General features: G+C 35.8%; 1 protein-coding gene across 1 annotated transcript in view; it reads left to right on the top strand.

Moving 5' to 3' along the window:
- Window positions 1-20,144, top strand: part of LOC111146644 (eukaryotic translation initiation factor 3 subunit H) — a 103,297-nt gene that overhangs the window by 27,095 nt on the left and 56,058 nt on the right. Inside the window, exon 2 of the mRNA XM_022502279.1 lies at window positions 1,122-1,278. Coding sequence (XP_022357987.1) covers window positions 1,122-1,278 — 157 coding nt within the window. The remainder of the gene's footprint in view (window positions 1-1,121; window positions 1,279-20,144) is intronic.

Genomic DNA, 20,144 nt, shown 5'->3' on the forward strand with positions numbered 1-20,144 from the left:
GCCACCCAGGTGTCCCACTGCTTTCGTTGTCTTACTTGTAGAATGATTATATTCCTTTCTCTTAACATAGTTCTGAGAATTACATGATTGGATGATACACATGAAATAATTAGAATGTTGCCTAGCACATAATGTTCACTGATTGTAACCTTTTAGTTAACTAGTTATTGATGATTAATTTTTGTCAAAATGTGTTTTAAGTAAAACACTAATCAAGAAATACTAATTAGCATTTTTTTGTTAGACTTATTTTTCCTTCTGAGGACTTACTGTATTTTAGATTGTGTTGCCCTTTAGTCTTCAGGCCATGTGTTTATACTAAATACTGTTACTACTACTGTTACTAAATACTGTGTGCCAAGTGCCATTCAAAGCACTTAATATTAAAAACTTTATTTTCAAGGAGTTATAACTAATGATTATTGGTATTGTGAACTTTTAAAGTATTCCAACCTTAGAGTGTTACCACTTTATCTTTATGGAAACGTTAAAGGACAGAGTAATGTAAGAGCCAGTTTTCCATTAGGGGTTATGTGGTGTATCTTGGTTGAGGAAAATCAGGTGGTGCTAGAGTCTTTGTTTTGTTTTCTTTGTTACCAAACGTTCCCATTGTTGCTTCTTTGAAATAATGAGATACTCTGTTCAGGAACCATGTTGAGGTATTGAGAAATTGTCAAGGGAACAGTCTGCTTTCAGGTTTTCAGGTAATTGAGTTTTTTATCTCTGTGTGTTATTGATGGTTTTATCATCTCTGTCAGGAAATTATGATGCTGTTAACAGACACTAATAGGAGCACTTCCTCTGTAATAACTTTGGATTGAGGTAATACTGTTTGAAGGAGCTCCTGGATGCCAGACCTTTTGGAAGCCTTGACCTGAAGGTCATGAGTGCTGTATGTGGACATTTTTGACATGTCTTCAAACACCAGAAGTTACAGATATACATTTAGATTATGTGAGTTTTATTATTTGTATCAGAGTAAAGGAATTGATTCATAAGAAACTTAGTTCTGTTACATAATTTTGTGATTTTTGCAAACCCATAGTATGGTTCATTTTTTCCTTTGAAATGAAATATAAACTGTAAGGATGGTTAAGTTCACTTCTGTTATTTTCTTTTAGGTGGTATTAAAAATAATAAAACATTATCAGGAAGAAGGACAAGGAACTGAAGTGGTTCAAGGAGTGCTTTTGGGCTTGGTTGTAGAAGATCGTCTTGAAATTACCAACTGCTTTCCTTTCCCACAACACACAGAAGATGATGCTGACTTTGATGAAGGTAAGGGTACTCCTTTCATGTGTCTTTGCAATGCATACAAATGATTTTTATTTTTAATTTATTTTTAATTTTTTTTTGAGATATTTTATTTATTTTTATTTTGGAGAGGGAGAGTATGCATGCGAGTGAGCAGAGGCACAGTGGGGAGGAGTAAGAGAGTCTGAAGCAGACTCTGTGCCAGATGCAGAGCCCATTGTTGGGTTTGATCCCGCGAACCTGAGAACGACAACCTGAACCGAAATCAAGAGTTGGACGGTTATTGGACTGAAATACCTGGGCGCCGCCCCCATAAACGGTTTTTAATATAGTTCTTACCATAACCTTTGATTATCTCTTATTGGGAGTCAGGCCAGCCTAGTTCACTTGATTACTGAGTTTCTTGAAAAAATTAGCACATTTTTTGAAATGAAGATTTATATAAAAAAACTTCATTAGTTTGGCCTTACTTGGAATTTGAGATTCTGATTTTAGTAATTTGGATAGGAGCTGTGCTTAACTTTCCCATGATGAAACTAGCTGTCACATAACTTACACTGTGAAGGTTAGGGATCAGCATTATGTGTCCAGCATTCATTTTCTTCTGTAGTATTTTGACTTGACTTTTAAGAAGATGAGTTTAACTATCGATTTCAGAATTGAGAATTTCAGGAGGTCTTTGTGTGTGTACGTGCATGTGTGTGGTGCACTGCAGGTATAATTGCTTTGTTAGCAAAGGCCATTACTAGTTAAAGTTCATACCAAAGGCTAAGGTCAATAACTTGAGAGATTTAAAAAAAAAAATCTAGTTAAAAATAATTTCCCACTTGTCTGAACACTGCAGGGTCATTTTCTGTATAACGTTTTTTTATTATAGTAAAAACAAGTAGTATAATTTACCATCCTAAACCATTTTTGAGTGTAAGGTATAGAGTGTTAACTGTACGCAGGTTGTTCTGGAACAGATCTCTAGAACTTTTTCATCTTGAAAAAACTGAAACTCTACATCCTTTGACCAATTCCTCCTCTTTTCTCCCTTGCCAGCCTCTGGCTACCACCATTCTGCTTATTTACTTGCTTCCTTCCTTCCTTCCTTTTTGTTTTTTTAAAAGATTTTATATTTAACTAATCTCTATACCCAAAGTATAGAATTCAGAACCCATGACCCTGAGATCAAGAATCACACACTCCACTGACTGAGCCAGCCAGGTGTCCCATCTGCTTTCTGTTTCTAAAAGTTTGACTCCTTTAAATACTTCATAAAAGTGAAATCATGCAATATTTGTCTTTTTAGAGACTGGCTTATTTCACTTAGTTTAGCTTAATGTTCTCGAGGTTCATCCATGTTATAGCATTTGACAGGATATCCTTTCTTTAAGGCTGAATAATATTCAGTGGTGTATATATACCACTTTATCCATTTGTCTGTTGATAAATATTTAGTTTATTTCCATTTCTTGGCTCTTTTGAATAATGTTGCAGATACCTCTCCCAGGTCCTGTTTTCAGTTCTCTTGGAGATATACATATATATATACACACACACACACCCAGAAATGGGATTTGCTGGATCATATAGTAATTATATATTTAATTTTGTGAAGAACGTCATACTGTTTTTCATAGAGGTTACACCAATTTACATTCCCCACTAGCAGTGTGCAGGGGTTCTGATTTCTTTATATCCTCTCCAAAATTTGTTATTTTCTGGTTATTTATTTATTTTTTTGATAGTGATCCTTCTAACAGCATCTCATTGTTGATTTTGATTTCCATTTCCCTGATAGATAATGATGTTGAGCATCTTTTCAAGTTATCTGTTCTGTATTTGAAGAAATGTCTATTAAGGTCCTTTGCCGGTTTTTAGGATTGTTGTTGATGAGTCGAAGAAGGTCTTTGTACCTTCTGGATATTAACACCTTATCATATGTGTGGCTTGCAGATATTTTCTCCCATTCTGTAGGTTACTTTTTTACTCTGTTGAGTGTTTCCTTTGCTGAATCTTTTTAGTTTGATGTAATCGATATTGTCGGTTTTTGCTTTTGTAGTTAGTGCTTTTGGTGTAATGTGCAAGGAATTATTGCCATGACCAATGATAGGAAGCGTCTTCCATTTTCCTGTGGGAATTTTATGCTGGTACCATACTGCTTTGATTACTGTTGCTTTGTAGTATATTTTGAAATCAGGAAGTGTGAGGCACACGGCTTTTTCTTTCTCAAGATTTTCGCTCTAGCGTTCTTTGAAATTCCATATGAATTTTAGGATTTTTTTTTTCCCTATTTCCATAAAAATGCCATTGGGATTTTGATAGGGACTACATTGAATTTGTAGATCACTTTGGGTAATATGGACATTTTAACAATATTAAATCTTCAGTCTATAAACACAGGTGTTGTCTTTACTTTCTTCCAGCTCTTTGGTAGTTTTCAGCATACAAGTTATATTCCCAAGTGTTTTATTCATTTTGGTGCTATTGTTAATGAGATTTTAAAAAATATTTCTTTTTGTGATTTGTTTTCTATGCAACTTTTAATTGATGACTTTTTTAAAAATTTTTTTTTTTTAAAGATTTTATTTATTTATTTGTTAGAGAGAGAGAGAGCATGAGCACAGGCAGACAGAGTGGTAGGCAGAGGCAGAGGGAGAAGCAGGCTCCCCGCTGAGCAAGGAGCCCGATGTGGGACTCGATCCCAGGACGCTGGGATCATGACCTGAGCCGAAGGCAGCCGCTTAACCAACTGAGCCACCCAGGTGTCCCAATTGATGACTTTTCACTTGGATAAAATGTTACTTATGTAATTTGATTTCACATACTCATAGTACCTTGAAGATATAATAGATACTGAACATGTTCTTGCTAAGGTTAGTACCTTGATATTGCAATTTGGTCTACAAAAATAATTTTTTCCTTAAAGCAATATCTTTAGAAACTAACCAAGGCTATTTTATTCTAGGCACTTGAGTATTTGTATTTTTCTTTTTTTTAAGATTTTATTTATTCATTTGACAGAGAGATCACAAGTAGTCAGGGAGGCAGGCAGAGAGAGAGGAAGGGAAGCAGGCTCCCTGCTGAGCAGAGAGCCCGACGTGGGGCTCAATCCCAGGACCCTGAGATCATGACCCGAGCCGAAGGCAGAGGCTTTAACCCACTGAGCCACCCAGGCGCCCCAAGTATTTATATTTTTTAAAAACTTTTGTGCAATATGTACCTTTTTGTTTTTAAGCTGGCCAAGCTGTCCTTGTTTCATCTAAACTGTAATATTTCATCTGAACTACTGTAATGCTATCAGATTACGATTGGGATTTCTCTGCACTCCATTCTGGCAGTATTAGGATATCTCAGTTCCTTTCTTTACTAGCAAATATGGAGAGGCTTAATTATGTTGCAGTAATAACTCTTAGAGCTAGAAGACTGAAGAAGACAAGGGATTGCTAACGTAGCTTTTTTGGTTTGGGAGTGATGAGTCTGAGGGGTTCACTTGAAGTGGCTTACTCAGTGTGTTAGTGGCATAGTTGGGAGTGGAATCCCTTCCGGAACAGTTTATATTGTCACATAGTTATCTCAGATAATTACTTTTGTCTTATAAAAATCTCAATTTAGAATTTGTGTAAGAAATCATGTTCGTGCAATTATGGCAGGTAAACAAAGCAAAATGTATCATTAATTTTAGATCTTGATCACTGGATGCTGACTTCTCTTACAGGCTTTCAGGTAATTGACTAGTATGCTATTTTATGAACACGTACTTTAAGAAGCTCATTAAAAAGTTTTAACAATATGGACATAAGAAATTTCAATTTAGTGTTAAATAATAAAGTTGCTGGACATTGCATACTGTGTACTATATGTACATTGCCTATAATTAGTTGTTATTCTGCACATTTGAAGGTTTTATCAGTCCCATTTTCCATATTAGCAAACTGATCCTCAATAAGACAAATAACTTGTCAAAATCATTTAACTGGGAATTTCTAGAACAGGGCTTGAAATCTTTCTCTGCCTGATTCCAAGTCTCATGATTTTCCTGTTGTTGCTTTTGGACACTTAGTGAAGTAGAAGCCAGTGTTTAAAGGATATAGAATGGGGAGCATCATTATTTTATAAGTGAAATCTGCTCTTTGGGTAAAACAACTAAATTTGTTTTTCTTGATTTATCTTTAGAAGTGAGTAGGATTTGCCATTTTTCTTCATGCATGTGAAAAATCTGTGATACTATTCTTTATTTCTTCCTACCCTTATTTAGTCAGTCTGGAATTTTAGGTTTTCTCACATTATTTATTTATTTACCTGAATAGGCTTTACTATGTAGTCACCATTAGATTTTTATCAAACCTAGGTAAAAGCTAAATTTTCTCATTATATGGATATATCTTGCAATAGAAGAGCCCTGCATGTTGATTATTTTAAATCATTCTAAACACCCATTGTTTTACATACTCCTTTTCTGTTACTTATGCCTACTAAAACTAATATTTGTTTAGGAAAATAACCTTTTTTCACCTTTCACCTTATGGAAGTAAAGTTCTCACTAAATATTTTGTAATTTTAATGATTACATATTTTGAGTTGCTTACGTATTTATTTCTTTGTTTTTGTTTTGGTGCCTCATGTAAAGTAGAGATTTTTTAATCTGTGGCCCCCGAGTGAAATGTTTTAAATTAAGGGCTGACAAGCTACAATCTGTAGGCCTGCTTCTGCATGTAAAGTTTTATTGGAACGCTGCCATGCCCATTCATTTATGTATTTTCTGTGGCTGTGTTCCTGCTACAGTGGCATAGCTGGCTAGTTGTGACAGAGACCATATGGGCAACAAACCTGAATTTTTTTTTTTTTTAACTGTACAGCCCATTAAGAAAGTTTTACCAGTTTTTTTAGTGTGTGTGTGTGTGTATGTTATTTTTCCTCTCTCTTAAGGTTAAAGAAGAAGGTAATTGGTTGTCTCTTTCTATCATAAATAGATGACTTTTTGTTTGTTGGTTATTCCTTCTAACTGTTGTCCTTAACATGGACTGTGAGTCCAGAATGTATTGTGGTCATTGTAATAAAAACACTGTATTAATGGGTATATGTTTTACTGGTGCATCTGGAAAGTATCAGAAGATGTAGCTTTTTCCTTTATTTTAATGAATTTTTCTTTTATTTCCCCACACCTCCCATTGAGTTGTTGAACTTTTCCTTTACCTTACCCCAACCCCCACTGAGTTGTTGATGTTTGGGCAACTGTCTATAGGTATTAGGGAAGAAAAACATTTAATTCAGTTGCAGATTTGTGAGCCAGGTACAGGTTTGTGTGACAGTAGAGTGTTTTTATGAACCCTTTGTCACAAAGCAAAGAAGCAGTTACCGTTAATTTATATGGAAAAACATTTGAGCATTCCCAGACCCCAAAAATAACTTCTGTTAGGCTTTTCTTATACCTTAGTACACATCTTGCTAATGGCTGCACAAGAAAATTCAAGATATAAAGCACAGATGCTCACAGGCACAGTTCAGAGCTATGGCGGCTTGCTGCTGGGGAAGATTGTCAGGGCCACTCTCGCTGCTTGGCATGTGTGCTGCCTCTAACAGCTCACCACAAAACAAATGCCGAATGTTATTTTTGCTTTTTGTCTTTTTTTTTTTTTTTTAAAGTGAAAATTCTCTTTGGATTTCTTTCAGTAGGTCTTTCAGAAAAATGAAGTGGTATACCGCAAACTTCCAAAAGCAGGGTATGCCTGTATTATGGAAAGGTAATGAATGGTATGAAGCCAAAAAACTTGGGTGGGAATCTCAGCTCTATACTTAGACCTGTGTGACATTGAATGACTTCAGTTCTGAACTAGTTTTTTCCTGACTCTACCTTTCATTTAGCACATGTTAATTGCTCACTTACTCAGTACTAGACACATAGCTGAAGGATAATTTCTTTATGAGATCAGTGCCGCCTGGGATTATGTTACAATAGGGTGATTGAAAACCAAGGAAACTGTTGTGGCTTGAATTTTTTTTTGTTTCTCTCCATGAATTCACATTTTGTTTTTTCACATGTGATAACTCTCCCTTAAGTAGCTTAAATTGTGATATACTTATATTACAGGATTTACTTTGTAGTTAAAAGCAAGATAACTTGCTCATATTAGAGAATATATGCTTTTTAAAAACCGAGTAGAAAGACTCATATTAAAATTCCCATTAGGGGGCACTATTATCAAGCTTAGGAGAACTGGAGACTAATTTGTTTTCTCAGACATACAACCCGAGGCTTACTAAAAGGGAAAAATATTTTCATCTGATAAGATTCAGATACTGTTTTATACAACTGAATTCCTTAAATATGTTATAAAGTGCACTGAATTAAACACAGATCCAATAACTCACTGTCTTATTTTTCAGCAGACTAAATCAATTTAATATTGCAGGTGATATAAGAAGCTTACTTTATTCTACATTGAAGCCAAATCCATAATTTTCATATTTGGAATGGACAGATTTTTTATTCTGCTCTCTTTAAGTCAGTTCAAAGGATGATCCTTAGACTTCAAATAAGTTTTCTTCAAAAACGAAGCATGAAGACTATATTGTACTGCTAAAATGCAGTTAGGGGAATGAAATGATGCCTCACTTACTCAGACAGTATGAACGTGTGTGGCATGTAGAATTTCTGAAGTAATTCTACACATTGACGTGATATAGACACACAGATAGCTTTTGGCTTTTTTGTTCATTTTCAGGTACTTGAAAATTGTTTTTTATTCAAGTTTGGCATTAGGACAAGAAATACTACTTTAGACTGTTAAATATAATTATTTTGTTATCATTAAACTTCCAAGAGAAAAATCAGTCATGTAGAGTATTAAGCAGACTTTTCAAAGGTTAAATACGAATTGGCAAAAATGTAATTTACCATAAGATGTACTGGGAGTAATTTTTCACGCATAGGTGTTTTATTTTTCTATCACTGGCTTCAGAGAGAGTAGGTTTTATCTAGCTACCTTATTTGGAACACTCTCCATGTAAGTAAGCCATAGTTTGCATTGGGGAAAATCTCTGCTTAATCACTTGCTTCCTGAACTCTCACTTTCCTTCTCTTTCTTCTTGGTTTGCCTGTAGTCCACACCCAGGGCAGAACTGCTTGAAATCTCCCCAGTAATTACGGTTTCGGCTTTGTATTGCTTTTGGGTTCCAGGAAGAGTTGAATCAGGATAGAGAAAGCTTTCGTATTTTTTTTTTTAAACGCAGATAGGGACATTTTGTGACAGGATATGATGTTTACTTACTATTTTGTATTATTTTCTATCTGTGAATAATCAGTGATCATTGTGATCTGTTCGACAGATTCACTTTTAAAAAAATCCTGTTCTGCACTTTTTTCAAAGAGCTTTTCTTGGTGCTAATATTAGAAATATATACAGACCGTTGGGAGTGTGTTTTGAACCTTATTAGAGAAGTAGGAGGATGTTTACTTTGTGACCTCAGATCATTAAGAGGTATGATAAAATGTTTCAAATATCTCAGAAAAAAAATTAGTTCTTAGTAATTCATTTCGACATTTATTCAGCAAATTACATGAATGGGTGGTGGAAAAGATCCAAAGATAGGGAATCCTGGTTACTGCTTTGAACGATTTTAAGTGGGAGAGATGTATAAAGAATTGTGAAGCAGACTTGATAGAAGTCTAGAGTGAGGGAGGACAAAAAGTGATGGGAACACTCAGGTACGAGCTACTAATTCCTTTTGGAGATGACTTCATAGGAGAGGTGAAGTTTGATTTTGTAAGTGGGTGTTGTTTGTATTTTAAGTGATTTTTAAGGAAATTGTATCTTGTGAGTTTGTTGGAAGTATTCACATTTCTGGGCCCTCATGAATAACAAGCATCTCTAGAGACAAAGAACAAATTATTTAATATATATTTAACTTGGCATCTTTATTGTTCAGTGATAATTATGTTCTTTGACAATATTTTTCAAATTTTGTTGTTGATTTCATATCCAGGTAGGGAAGCTGTTTTTGCTTTCTAGGCTGTTTTGATACATAAAGGACTCCTGACAATAATTTAGTGCCATGTTTATAGAAACCTAGGACGCATGCTGCACTTAGCTCTATTTAAAATATTTAATAAATATTTAAATACAATATTTAATGAATTGTAAATATTTAATAAAACATTTCATATATATTTCATTTTAAATGAAACAGTGTGTAGGTAGGTAACTAGAGAGAATCTGTACACTGAGTTATATAATTCTCCTGGGTACTGATCTCTTTTTTGATATTCATAGTAGTATTTTGAAAATGTTAAACCATTCGTATTTAATGGCTTATCACTGAATATTCAGGGCAATGAACTTTAGATTATTGCTTACTTAAATTATTTTGATTGCTCAGAAAGCCTGTGGTTTGCGATTTGAAACTAACTCAAGAGTCTTACTTTATATGTTTAATCTTTGGTTTATTAAGGTGATCAGAATATGAGACATACAATCCAAATGTGAAGCATCAATCCCAATGTTTTTATGCCTTTTTTGTTCCTTTACTTTGGGTGTCTTAAGATATTAAATACAAAAGTAGGAATAACGTCTAGCTTTTAAAAGTTTGAAGAAATATGTTTCATTTATTTAATGTTTTAAAATACAGGTTTTTTCCCTTTTAAATGAGTTGAGGAATTCCTGTGCATGGAAGGATATATACTATTGAAAATGTGGTCAAGGTAAAAGATTTTTATGCTTAAAGAAATTAAAGCGCTTTACACTATACCCTCCCTTGGTCCCTAAAGTGTAAGTGCTATGGTTTGGAAAGAAGCCAAGTAAAACGTGTTCAAATTTTGTGCAGACTTAAAGTAATACTTTAAGATTTGAAAATTACAGGTGGATCCAGTACTTAAATAGTATTTAAAATTCCTAAGTTTCCCAAGTCTAAAAGTGTAATCCTTAAATTACTATTCCCAGTGGTTTACATTTTAATTAAATAAAAATGGTCTTACTTTTGAACCACAACAACTTTAGGTGTAGATATTTGAGTTTATTACTGAACTTTAAGGTAATAACCATTAAAAATGAACTGTTTGGCATTAATTAAAATGTCAAAAAACCACAGTTAGAGTGTGTAACCAAAGATCCTTGCTGTTTCTGTTTTTCCAAAAATTGTCCTAAACAACACAGTTCAGCTTGCTTCCTATCTTGCCCAGAAATGCTAACCAGCTTATCTCACTAGGTGGAATTTTCATAAAGCTTGAAACTTTTATCCATTTTCAATTACTCTTCATGGTTTACCTATTACCACTTCCTGAGTGGTGGTTTCATACCTTTATCTCTTTCCACCTTGGGGGTTATATGCTGCTTTTACTTTGGGTAGTAATTTTTACCCAGTGCATTTTAGATGCTTTCTAGTATATTTGAAAATAAAGGGAACCTTTATTTTGGTGTAAGTAACAATATAATGGTTACTTAATGCATTATAATGCAACCCTACATCTCCCACTACCCTCAGCCCCATGCACATTCACCCTTTATTTTCTCTAACATTGAACCTGTAGACATTTTAATACAGACAACCTTTCTTCCCCACTTGATTGGTAAGAAGATCACAGAACTATTCCAGTGGTGTTTGCAGAAATATTATCTGTCTAATGACTGTTTTCTAGAATTTGATGGTACTGACTTAATAGAGATCATTTTTGATGGCAGGTTACTAATCCCACAACTAGCAACTGGCTGTGGGAGTCTGGCAGCAGAGTCCTGTGTGGGGCTCTTTGGACTTGCAGCATGCTCTTAATTAACCCCAGCAGGCAGCAGAGCAGTAGCAGCCCTCGTCCTCAAGCCACTGTGGTTTCCAAGCTTATCTGCTCTCTCTTTACCTTTCCCTTTCCTTTTCTTTATTCCTTTGTTATTCATTTCATCAAATCAGTATTTCAGTGGGAACCAGCTGCCAGGCATTTCTACTGGCTGTTGTGTACATGTATTTCTACTAAGGATGTTTTCTGAAGTGTTTATTATTTAAAGAACTTAGCTATTCTAAGCATATATTTGACTTGAAACATGGGAAGATTTGTTAGCACTTCATTTTAGTGAATTAGATTATGAGTATAAAGAAAAGATTAAGTTGCTCTTCAGGTGAAAGTATCTAGAAAATATTTTTGTGTAGTTGAAGAATGATTCGGGTTTATAAGTGTATAGTGGCAAATCTATATCTCCAGGTTTGCAATTCGGAGTGTTCCTGTAGTTTTGTTAAAGTAATTTTGTTCCTAAAAATTTATACATCATCATGTATTCTTTACTTTCATAGTGAAAATATTTTATTTTTACTTTTGATCTCATTTAGTAGCAACTCCAGAATTTTAGATGAAAGCTTTTCTGTCAGTAATTTATTCTGTAAATAATTGTACTTGGTTTAAAAAGTCTATTACCAAGACTCTTTTGGTAATGGGAATTATTTTCCTTAGATTTAAAATTTCTTCTATCACTCTCATCACCACTCCTGCTCTGAAAACATAGTCAAGATAAAACACTAAAAATATTTAGTACCAGAAGAGAGTGAAAGGTTTTATGAAGAGTGCTGACATAATACTTTGATGGGTTTTAGCCATTTTCTCTGGTGATCGCATGAGGAATGGATTGGTATGGTCATAATATGAAATACTAAGATCACTGTAAACCATATCTGGGTTATTTTCATGTTCTTTTAGGAGATATTTGACATAACTATAACTAGCAGTGAGACTCTGATGTTTTGTCAGAATCCAGGCTTGAATTTCTTTCCAATTGTCTCTTTATTCTGTGGGCAGCCTGATAAAAAATAATAGCCAATTTCACATACATGGAAATGATGTGTGTACACATAAATACTATTATAGTCCTAGTTAATTCCTAAAATCATTCATAGATCTTGCAGACTTTTTTGAAAGGCATACAGGGAAGGTCATTTAGACTGAGTTCTGGCTAAAGTTCAGGTAAAGTTCTGGCTTACTTCTAATTGAAATCATGGGTCTCTCCAGCCTCAGTTTTCACATTCGCAGAGTAGATCACAACAGGAACTTCTGTAATTCTTTTAACGGATGGGATACTGGGGCTCAGAGAGGCCCAAGCTTTAAATTAGTAGCAAATTCAGAACTAGAAACCCCAACATGAAAAGTATAATCCACTACAGTTTAGGAAGATTGTTAATAATCCCAGTATTTTGTCAAAATCACTATGAGTGATATGGATGTCTGCAATTATAACTTGTAGGCATGGTGTATTTTTTTTTTTTAAGATTTTATTTAATTATCTGACAGAGGGAGAGCACAAGCAAGGGGAGCAGCAGGCAGAGGGAGAGGGAGAAGCAGGCTCCCTGTTTAGCAGAGAGTCCAATGTGGGGCTCAGTCCCAGAATCCTGGGATCATGACCTGAGCTGAAAGCAGACTCTTAACCGACTGAGCCACCCAGGGCCCCAGTCATGATGTATTTACTTAAAAGTTTACTTGTTAGTGTTATCAGTTACTGTCAACACTACTGAAATCAAATGATTGTTTGAATTTAACGTTAAACTTTAGAAAGTTTCCCAAGTTTCTGTGTGTATACTAGCTATTAAATAAAAATAAAGGGCAATTCCAACCTTCAGGTCAACAGAAACTAATGTTGGTTGAATATATATATTCAGCTCAGACAATAGAAACCCATTTAAATACTGAAAGCATAGCTTCTAATATTTTGCTAAGTGGAATGAAGAAAGTAATTACAGATTAATCTAGGTAGATTAAGGGAGGAAAGTAGTTCATATTAAATGCCACTGAATGCTATTATAAACAATAGGTTGAATAGATGGTTTAACTTAGGAAATCAGTGTTGACTGACACAGGAAAACTTTCTAGAACGCATTGCAGATGACTTAGTAGTGATAAAGACTGTCATGTGAATTTCCGTCTTTACTGAGTACACAGCATTGTTAAGTAGTGTGTTGCGCACTGTTTCCAGTCTGCTGTGACTGCCATCTGCACAAGCCAAATGAAAGAGAAGAGAGCATGGAAAGGAAATGGATCGTTAGTTAGTTGTAAGGAATCCATGTGAACGCTGGGTGCCACTAACGAAACACGGAGCAGTTAGTGGTTTTCCTTTGTGACCAGTACAGCCAGCTGCCTGTGAACTGGAGGTGTGCAGCGCATACACCTCTCACAGTTTACCTTTTGGATGTCATGATGTGTACCTATGGTTGAGACCGACTAGGAAATCTGGGGGCTGTAACTATGATTGTGCTATCCTTTTCTTATTCTTCTCTATCTATGGTTATAATCTTTTTGCTGCTTCGTGTTTGGCACCAGTATTGAGGTCGATGTAATATTCCTAGCATGTTTACTGTGCCTAAATGGAATCTTTTTGGAAACAAATTATGCTATAAAAGTTTCTTGAGAAAGACTAAAGTACTTCTGAAAAAAGTCAGTAAGACCTATAGATAGGAAAATTGCTTCAAAATCTTACAAATTGTAACCAACAGAGAATCATATGAGTGATGGAAAAGTTTTGTATGGGTGAGAGCAACTGACTGTGTTTCTAACCTGTGTACCTTTGTCAGTGGATAAATCTCTTTATTTGAATTTGAGGTTTATAACTAATAGACAGTTCCTTTTATGTGCATATGGTTACCTTTTTGATGTGAACATGTGAGCCCTTATAAAACTGTGTTAACCATGAGTCATCTGGTACCTTCTTTGGAATTAACATACACTTATATAGATGACTAATAATACAAAGCCACCGTGGTTTCTGTGGCTTTTCCCACCATAGCTCCAGTTCTAAAACATTTAAAAGGAGACCCGCTCTCTCTTTTTAAAATTTTTTGGATGAAGAGTTGTCTTATCAGAAAACTGCAGTAACTTAAGCAGATCCATAACTGGGGGGAATTAATAACAGAAAGTTTTTGTTGACACCGGGAAGTAGATTAAATAGTGCAATTGTGGTAATGAATACCATATATGATAAGCCTGAGCCACCTGGGTTTTATTAGGCTGCTTGATACTTTGATCACAATATTATTTCAAGGCTTGTCTATTTAAATTGCTAAGGTTTCTTGTCATCTTTGTGATTTAGACCATAATTTTTTTCACTGTGAAGAGATCTTTTTTTTTTAAAGAAAGACTCTGTCCAAGCCAAAATTCTAGGGAGGTGCAAGTTCAACATCTAAATGAACCATAGAATGAGAAAACCTGTTAAATACAAAATTAAAAGCTTGAAAATACAGCAGTTGAATATCAAGTTTTTCTGACCTTGCTTCTCTTTAGTTTTTTGTGTGGATCATAATTACACTTTTTTTTTTTTTCCCAAAGATTTTATTTATTTATTTGTTAGAGAGAGAGAGTGTGTGCACAAGCAGGGAGAGTGGCAGGCAGAGGAAGAGAGGGAAGCAGGCTCTCAGCTGAGCAAGGAACCTGATGCAGGCCGAACTCAGTCCCAGGATCCAGGGATCATGGAAGGCAGCGGAAGGCAGACGCTTAACCTACTGAGCCACCCAGGCCTCCCTACGCTTTTGTTTATCATATGGTAGTGGAGTACTGTAAGGATATTTGACATAATTGAATTAATTATTGTTAGATATAAATATGTGCATTTAAAATATGGGTTTCATGCTTTGAGAATATAGTACTGGTATCGGTTTTCTTTATGCTGTTATTAAGCGGTTTTGATAACATCTTTGAGGATTCATGGAAAGATTTGAACTATTTTACCCAAATGAATGAATTATATACCAATCACAGAATTTATTTAATTTGTTTGATAAATTGTCTTTGTCTTTGAACTTGAAATTTTAGACTTTTGTCTGGTGTAGATAAATGAAATTTTTAGTGATCAAAATCAATAGACTCTCTGTCCACTGATTTTCTTTACTATATAGCCTTTCACAGGTGTGTAAGGGCATCATTGTTATGTATTTAAGCAAATATTTTGGGTTGGGAAAATATTCATTTTGACTAGTAAGGGAGGAGAACAGAGATAATTTAATAATTGAAGATATCATGGTATATAACATGGTTGTCCTTACCATGATATATAATAATCATTGTTAAGTACCATTTTGAAAACTCACATTTAAAATGCTTTGTATATGTATCCATGTGCTCATTAATTTTTACTGTTTCAATTTTTGAGAACTCCTATAGCTGTTGTAATTTGGCTTGAAGTTTCCATGTCCAGCATAACTTTTAAGCCTGGTTACAGGCACTTCAAAATGTAATGGTTTTCTTTTAATATATCTTATTTGCCCTTGGCAGTGAAAGGAGTGGAAGTGGCAATCAATAGCCTTTTCTCCTTCCTGATAAGACAAGGGAGAAAAGTATTAAAAATAGGAAACCATGTGAACTTGGGAAGTTTCTTATTGGGAGTTTGTAACATTCTTATTTTGGGAAGATAGGGAAGTACTTGTAAATTTAGGGATGTGTGACTCATTGATTCAGGAAAGATGAACTCATATAAAAAGCAGAGAAGCACGGATTCAGGAAGCAGCATGTGATACAGGCAGAGAAAAATGAGAAGATGGGTCAGTTAGAGCAAAAGCTTGGTTCGGGGGAATGGTCTGCCATAATAGATAGGGTCAAATTATGGAAGGCTTTAAACACTTGAAAAAGAAGCATGGGCATGAAGCAGCTGTGAATCATTTTGGGCTCCCCAACAGAGGTGTGATAGTATAAAATCAATATTTTGTGGCTAGAGGCAGGAAAACCAGGTGGATAAAGAGGGTTTGAATGACGTGTAGGCATAGCAATAAGAATGAAAAAGTGACTACTAAAAAGATGCAAGAAATGCCAAATGATTGAGATCAAGGGTATACACACATTTTGAGGGTTTGACTTCAGATATCAAATAACTTTAATATCTGAAATATTCTAGAAGAATTAAGTTTGTCATCCCTTTCCCTCTTGAATAGTTTGTGAAAAGCACCTGTTCTGTGATGATGGTACATATTACACAGCAGATGGGTATAGTAAATGTAAGCTGTTGATAACCAGCAGGGGGGTTCTTGCACTTAAAATACCAGTATTACTAAAATACTAAGTATTTAAGATTTTTCAATTCATGGAGTTATTCAGTCCATTTTGAAAATACATACATTGTTTGGAATAGTTGATGTGGTATAGATGTGAAATGATATTCTTAGTTGTGTCTGTTTTGTTTTTTTTTTTTTTAAGATTTTATTCATTCATTTGACAGTCAAGTAGTCAGAGAAAGAGAGAGGGGAGGAGGCAGGCTCTGTGCTGAACAGAGAGCCTGATGCGGGGCTTTAACCCAGGCGCCCCTCTTAGTTGTGTCTTAATGTAACCCAACCAACATGCGTTTGCTCCTTGATGAGTCACAGATAGAAACTACACCAGGGGAATTGTTGCACAAAGGAAACTATTTGTAGCAAATAAGGAGATCACTGGGAATAACTTCCAAAGCCATGACTCCTTGAGCAAGGGTGAATGGATTCTTTTTATTTAGGGTTAGGATGAAGGTTTAGAGAGGGAATCCTTGTCCTCTCTGTAGAGGCGGATATACGCTGTACATACACCTTAAAATGTGACTCTACATACACAGCTTGCTATGTAGATGAGGCTTGTGCTCCTCTTTGGGCAGAAATTTTAGTATTGTAATGAGGTAAAAGTAGTCAGTTATTCTGGAGGTCACTTCATGGTCCATCTGTGCATGAGTTCAGGGTTATGCTCAAAGTGGTCTGAGTGGTTTGGGCTGGTGGTAGGTCTTGTTAGGGCAGTAGCTATCACTTGAAGGGTAGTTTTGGTTTCCATTTGCCTGTTTTAAGAGATTAGCCAGAAAGAAGAGTTTAAGGAAAAATGTGGGACAGAGGTCAGTGTGGTAAAGCAGGTAAGCAGTAAGGGTCAGGTCTTGGAGTCTAGTCTAGTTGGTGACATTGAGAGGATTGATCTTTATTACAAACATCCTAAGATCTAAAAATAGGAATAAAAGGAAATCTTCTTCACTCTTTGAATGGAATAGTCCATTCATGGGAAGGATTCCGTAGACAGTTATGCCCTTTCTTTAGCAACTTACTGGATTCATTAATATAACAGATATTGGGGCACCTGCATGGCTCAGTTGGTTTAGCCTCAAGTCTTGGTTTGGCTCAGGTCGTGATCTCAGGGGTTGTGGGATTGAGCCTCGTGTAGGGCTCCGTGTTCAGCGGAGTCTGCTGGAGAGTCAGTCTCCCTCTCCCTCTGTACCCCCTTCCCCTGCACTCTTGTGTGCACGCTCTCTTCCTCAAATAAATAAATCTTAAAAAAAAAATAACAGTTATTTACTGTGTGCTAGCTATCTCAGGAACTTTGCCAGATACTGAGGGATAACAAAATGAACAAGTGGTGGAGAAAGACATTAGACAGTTAACCAAATTATCACAAGTTGCGCTAAGAACCTTGGGAGAAATAAGCAGATACTTTAATGGGTGGTGTCCTACCTTAAGCAGGTCCCTTCAAAGAGTCTCTGACATGGAGGTATATTTGACTGAAGGGTAAAGTATATTCAGTTGAGGTGAAGGATAAGAAGAGGGAAGATAGGCTGGGTGAAGAGCCAGGAGTAGAAGAAAACCAAGTGCAAAGGCCACCCCTGAGGTGGGAATGAGTTTAGGATTGTTTAGCAACTCTCAGAGAGCTAGTGTGTGTCTGAAAGTCTTGCTGAATGAGAAGCAAGGAACTATGGCATTAAGAGCCTTGTAGGAGTTTGGGTTTTATTAACTCAGCAGCAAGAGGCTGTTGAATTGAAGATTTTTAAGTATATGTAGTGATCTAACTGAATTGATGATTATCATGTTCTTTATAATTGTGAGACCTAATCAGGACTTTTTGTGTTACATTTGAAATATTTATGGAAACTCAGCTTGGGATTGGATTCATTCGTGATAGTGTTTACTCCAAGAAGGTTTATCCATGACTGCTAGATAACCTTCATACACATAAAACATAAAGTTTGTCTCTAGTCTTTATTTTTTATTTTATTTTGGGAGCACCTGGGTGTCTCAGCCGTTAAGCATCTGCTTTCGGCCAGGTCATGATCCTGGGGTCCTGGGATCTAGCCTCCAAGTTGGGCTCCCTGCTCAGTGGGGGCAGCCTGCTTCCCTTTCTCCTGTCAATCTTCCCCTTGCTTATGTGCATGTGTGCATGCTCTTTCTCTCTTAAACGAATAAATAAAAAATTTAAAAATTTTTCATTTTGGAATCATTTTAGGTATACTAAAAAGTTACAAAGATAATACAGAAAGTTCCTCTGTAGCCCTCAACCAGGCTTCCCCTAATTTGATCATCTTACATTATCATGGTACATTAATTAAAAAATCAAGGTACATAAGGTACATTACTGTTAATGGAACTCCAGACTTTATCTGTATTGCACCATTTTTTCCCATGAATGTCCTTTTTTTTTCTGGGATCCAGTTCATAATCCCACACTGCATATAGTCATGTCCTGTTAGTACCCTCTGGTCTGTGATCATTTCTCAAGTCTTTCCGGGTTTTTCATAATCTGAGTAGCTTTTGGATAAGTGTTCTCTAGAATGTCCCTCAGTTTGAGTTTGTTGATATTTTTTCATGGTTAGATGACAGTTAAAGTTTTTGAGGGAAAACCTCACAGTGATGAAGTATCCTTCTCATTACATTCTGTTAGAGGGTAGAATGGTACCCTCATGACACCATTAGGGATGCTAACTTTGATCTCTTGGTAAGGTGGTGGTTGATATCCTTTTTGAATTATACTATCTTAGGAATCATTATAACTTAGGGAACCCTTAGGACACAAATGTTTTGGTTGAAAATCTCTCTTGGAGAAGTTTGAATAATTTTCCTTCTTATACTGTATTCCTAATAGTTTAATATTTAAACAACTTGGGTAAATGTTATATGTTATGTGCCTTACTGTGTAACTTTTCACACAGATGAGGTGATGCTTTTGCTTATATACTGTATACCGTCTTGGACATACTGTTGGCCATCTGACTTCATATAGGTGAGTTAGGATCCACCTCTGATGGAGTCTGAATTAGATGTTGGAGAACATTCCTTGTAGCTTATCAGCACTTCAATCAGAAATATTTGATGACAGTAATTAACATTTCCCATGTGTGATGCTACACAGTGTTATCGGCATAGTTTACTTCCACAACACAGTGCCTTTTTTTTTTTAATTTTATTTTTATTAACATATAATGCATTGTTTGCCCCAGGGGTACAGGTCTGTGAATCATCAGGCTTACACATTTCACAGCAGTCACCGTAACACATACTCTCCCCAATGTCCATAACTCAACCACCCTATCCTTACCTCCAACCTCCCAGCAACCCTCAGTTTATTTTGTGAGATTAAGAGTCCTTACGGTTTGTGTCTCTCCCGATCTCATCTTGTCTCATTTTTTCTTTCTCTACCCCCACAACCCCCTACCCTGCCTCTCAAATTCCTCATATCCGAGAGATCATATGATAATTGTCTTTCCCTGATTGACTTATTTCGCTCAGTATAATACCCTCTTAATACCCTCTAGTTCCATCCACATTGTTGCAAATGGCAAGATTTCATTTCTTTTGATGGCTGACAGTGCCTTTTATACAAAGGAACACTTCCTCCAGCTTCCTTTAATATTAACATCTTATATAACTGTGATGCATTTTTCAAAACTAAAAATTGGTATAAAACTGCAGATTTTGGGGGGTGCCTGGGTGGCTCAGGGGGTTAAAGCCTCTGCCTTCGGCTTGGGTCATGATCCCAGGGTCCTGGGATCGGGCCCACATTGGGCTCTCTGCTCAGCAGGGAGCCTGCTTCCTCCTCTCTCTCTGCCTGCTTGTGATCTCTGTCAAATAAATAAAAAATCTTAAAAAAAAAAAACCTGCAGATTTTATTTTATTTATTTTATTTATCTCCAGTTTTCCTACTTGTGTTTTCTGTTTTAGGATTCGACCAAAGATAACCA

The sequence above is a fragment of the Enhydra lutris genome, unplaced genomic scaffold (assembly GCF_002288905.1).
Source record: "Enhydra lutris kenyoni isolate GAN:26980312 unplaced genomic scaffold, ASM228890v2 scaffoldscaffold14, whole genome shotgun sequence".
Taxonomy (NCBI): Eukaryota; Metazoa; Chordata; class Mammalia; order Carnivora; family Mustelidae; genus Enhydra; species Enhydra lutris.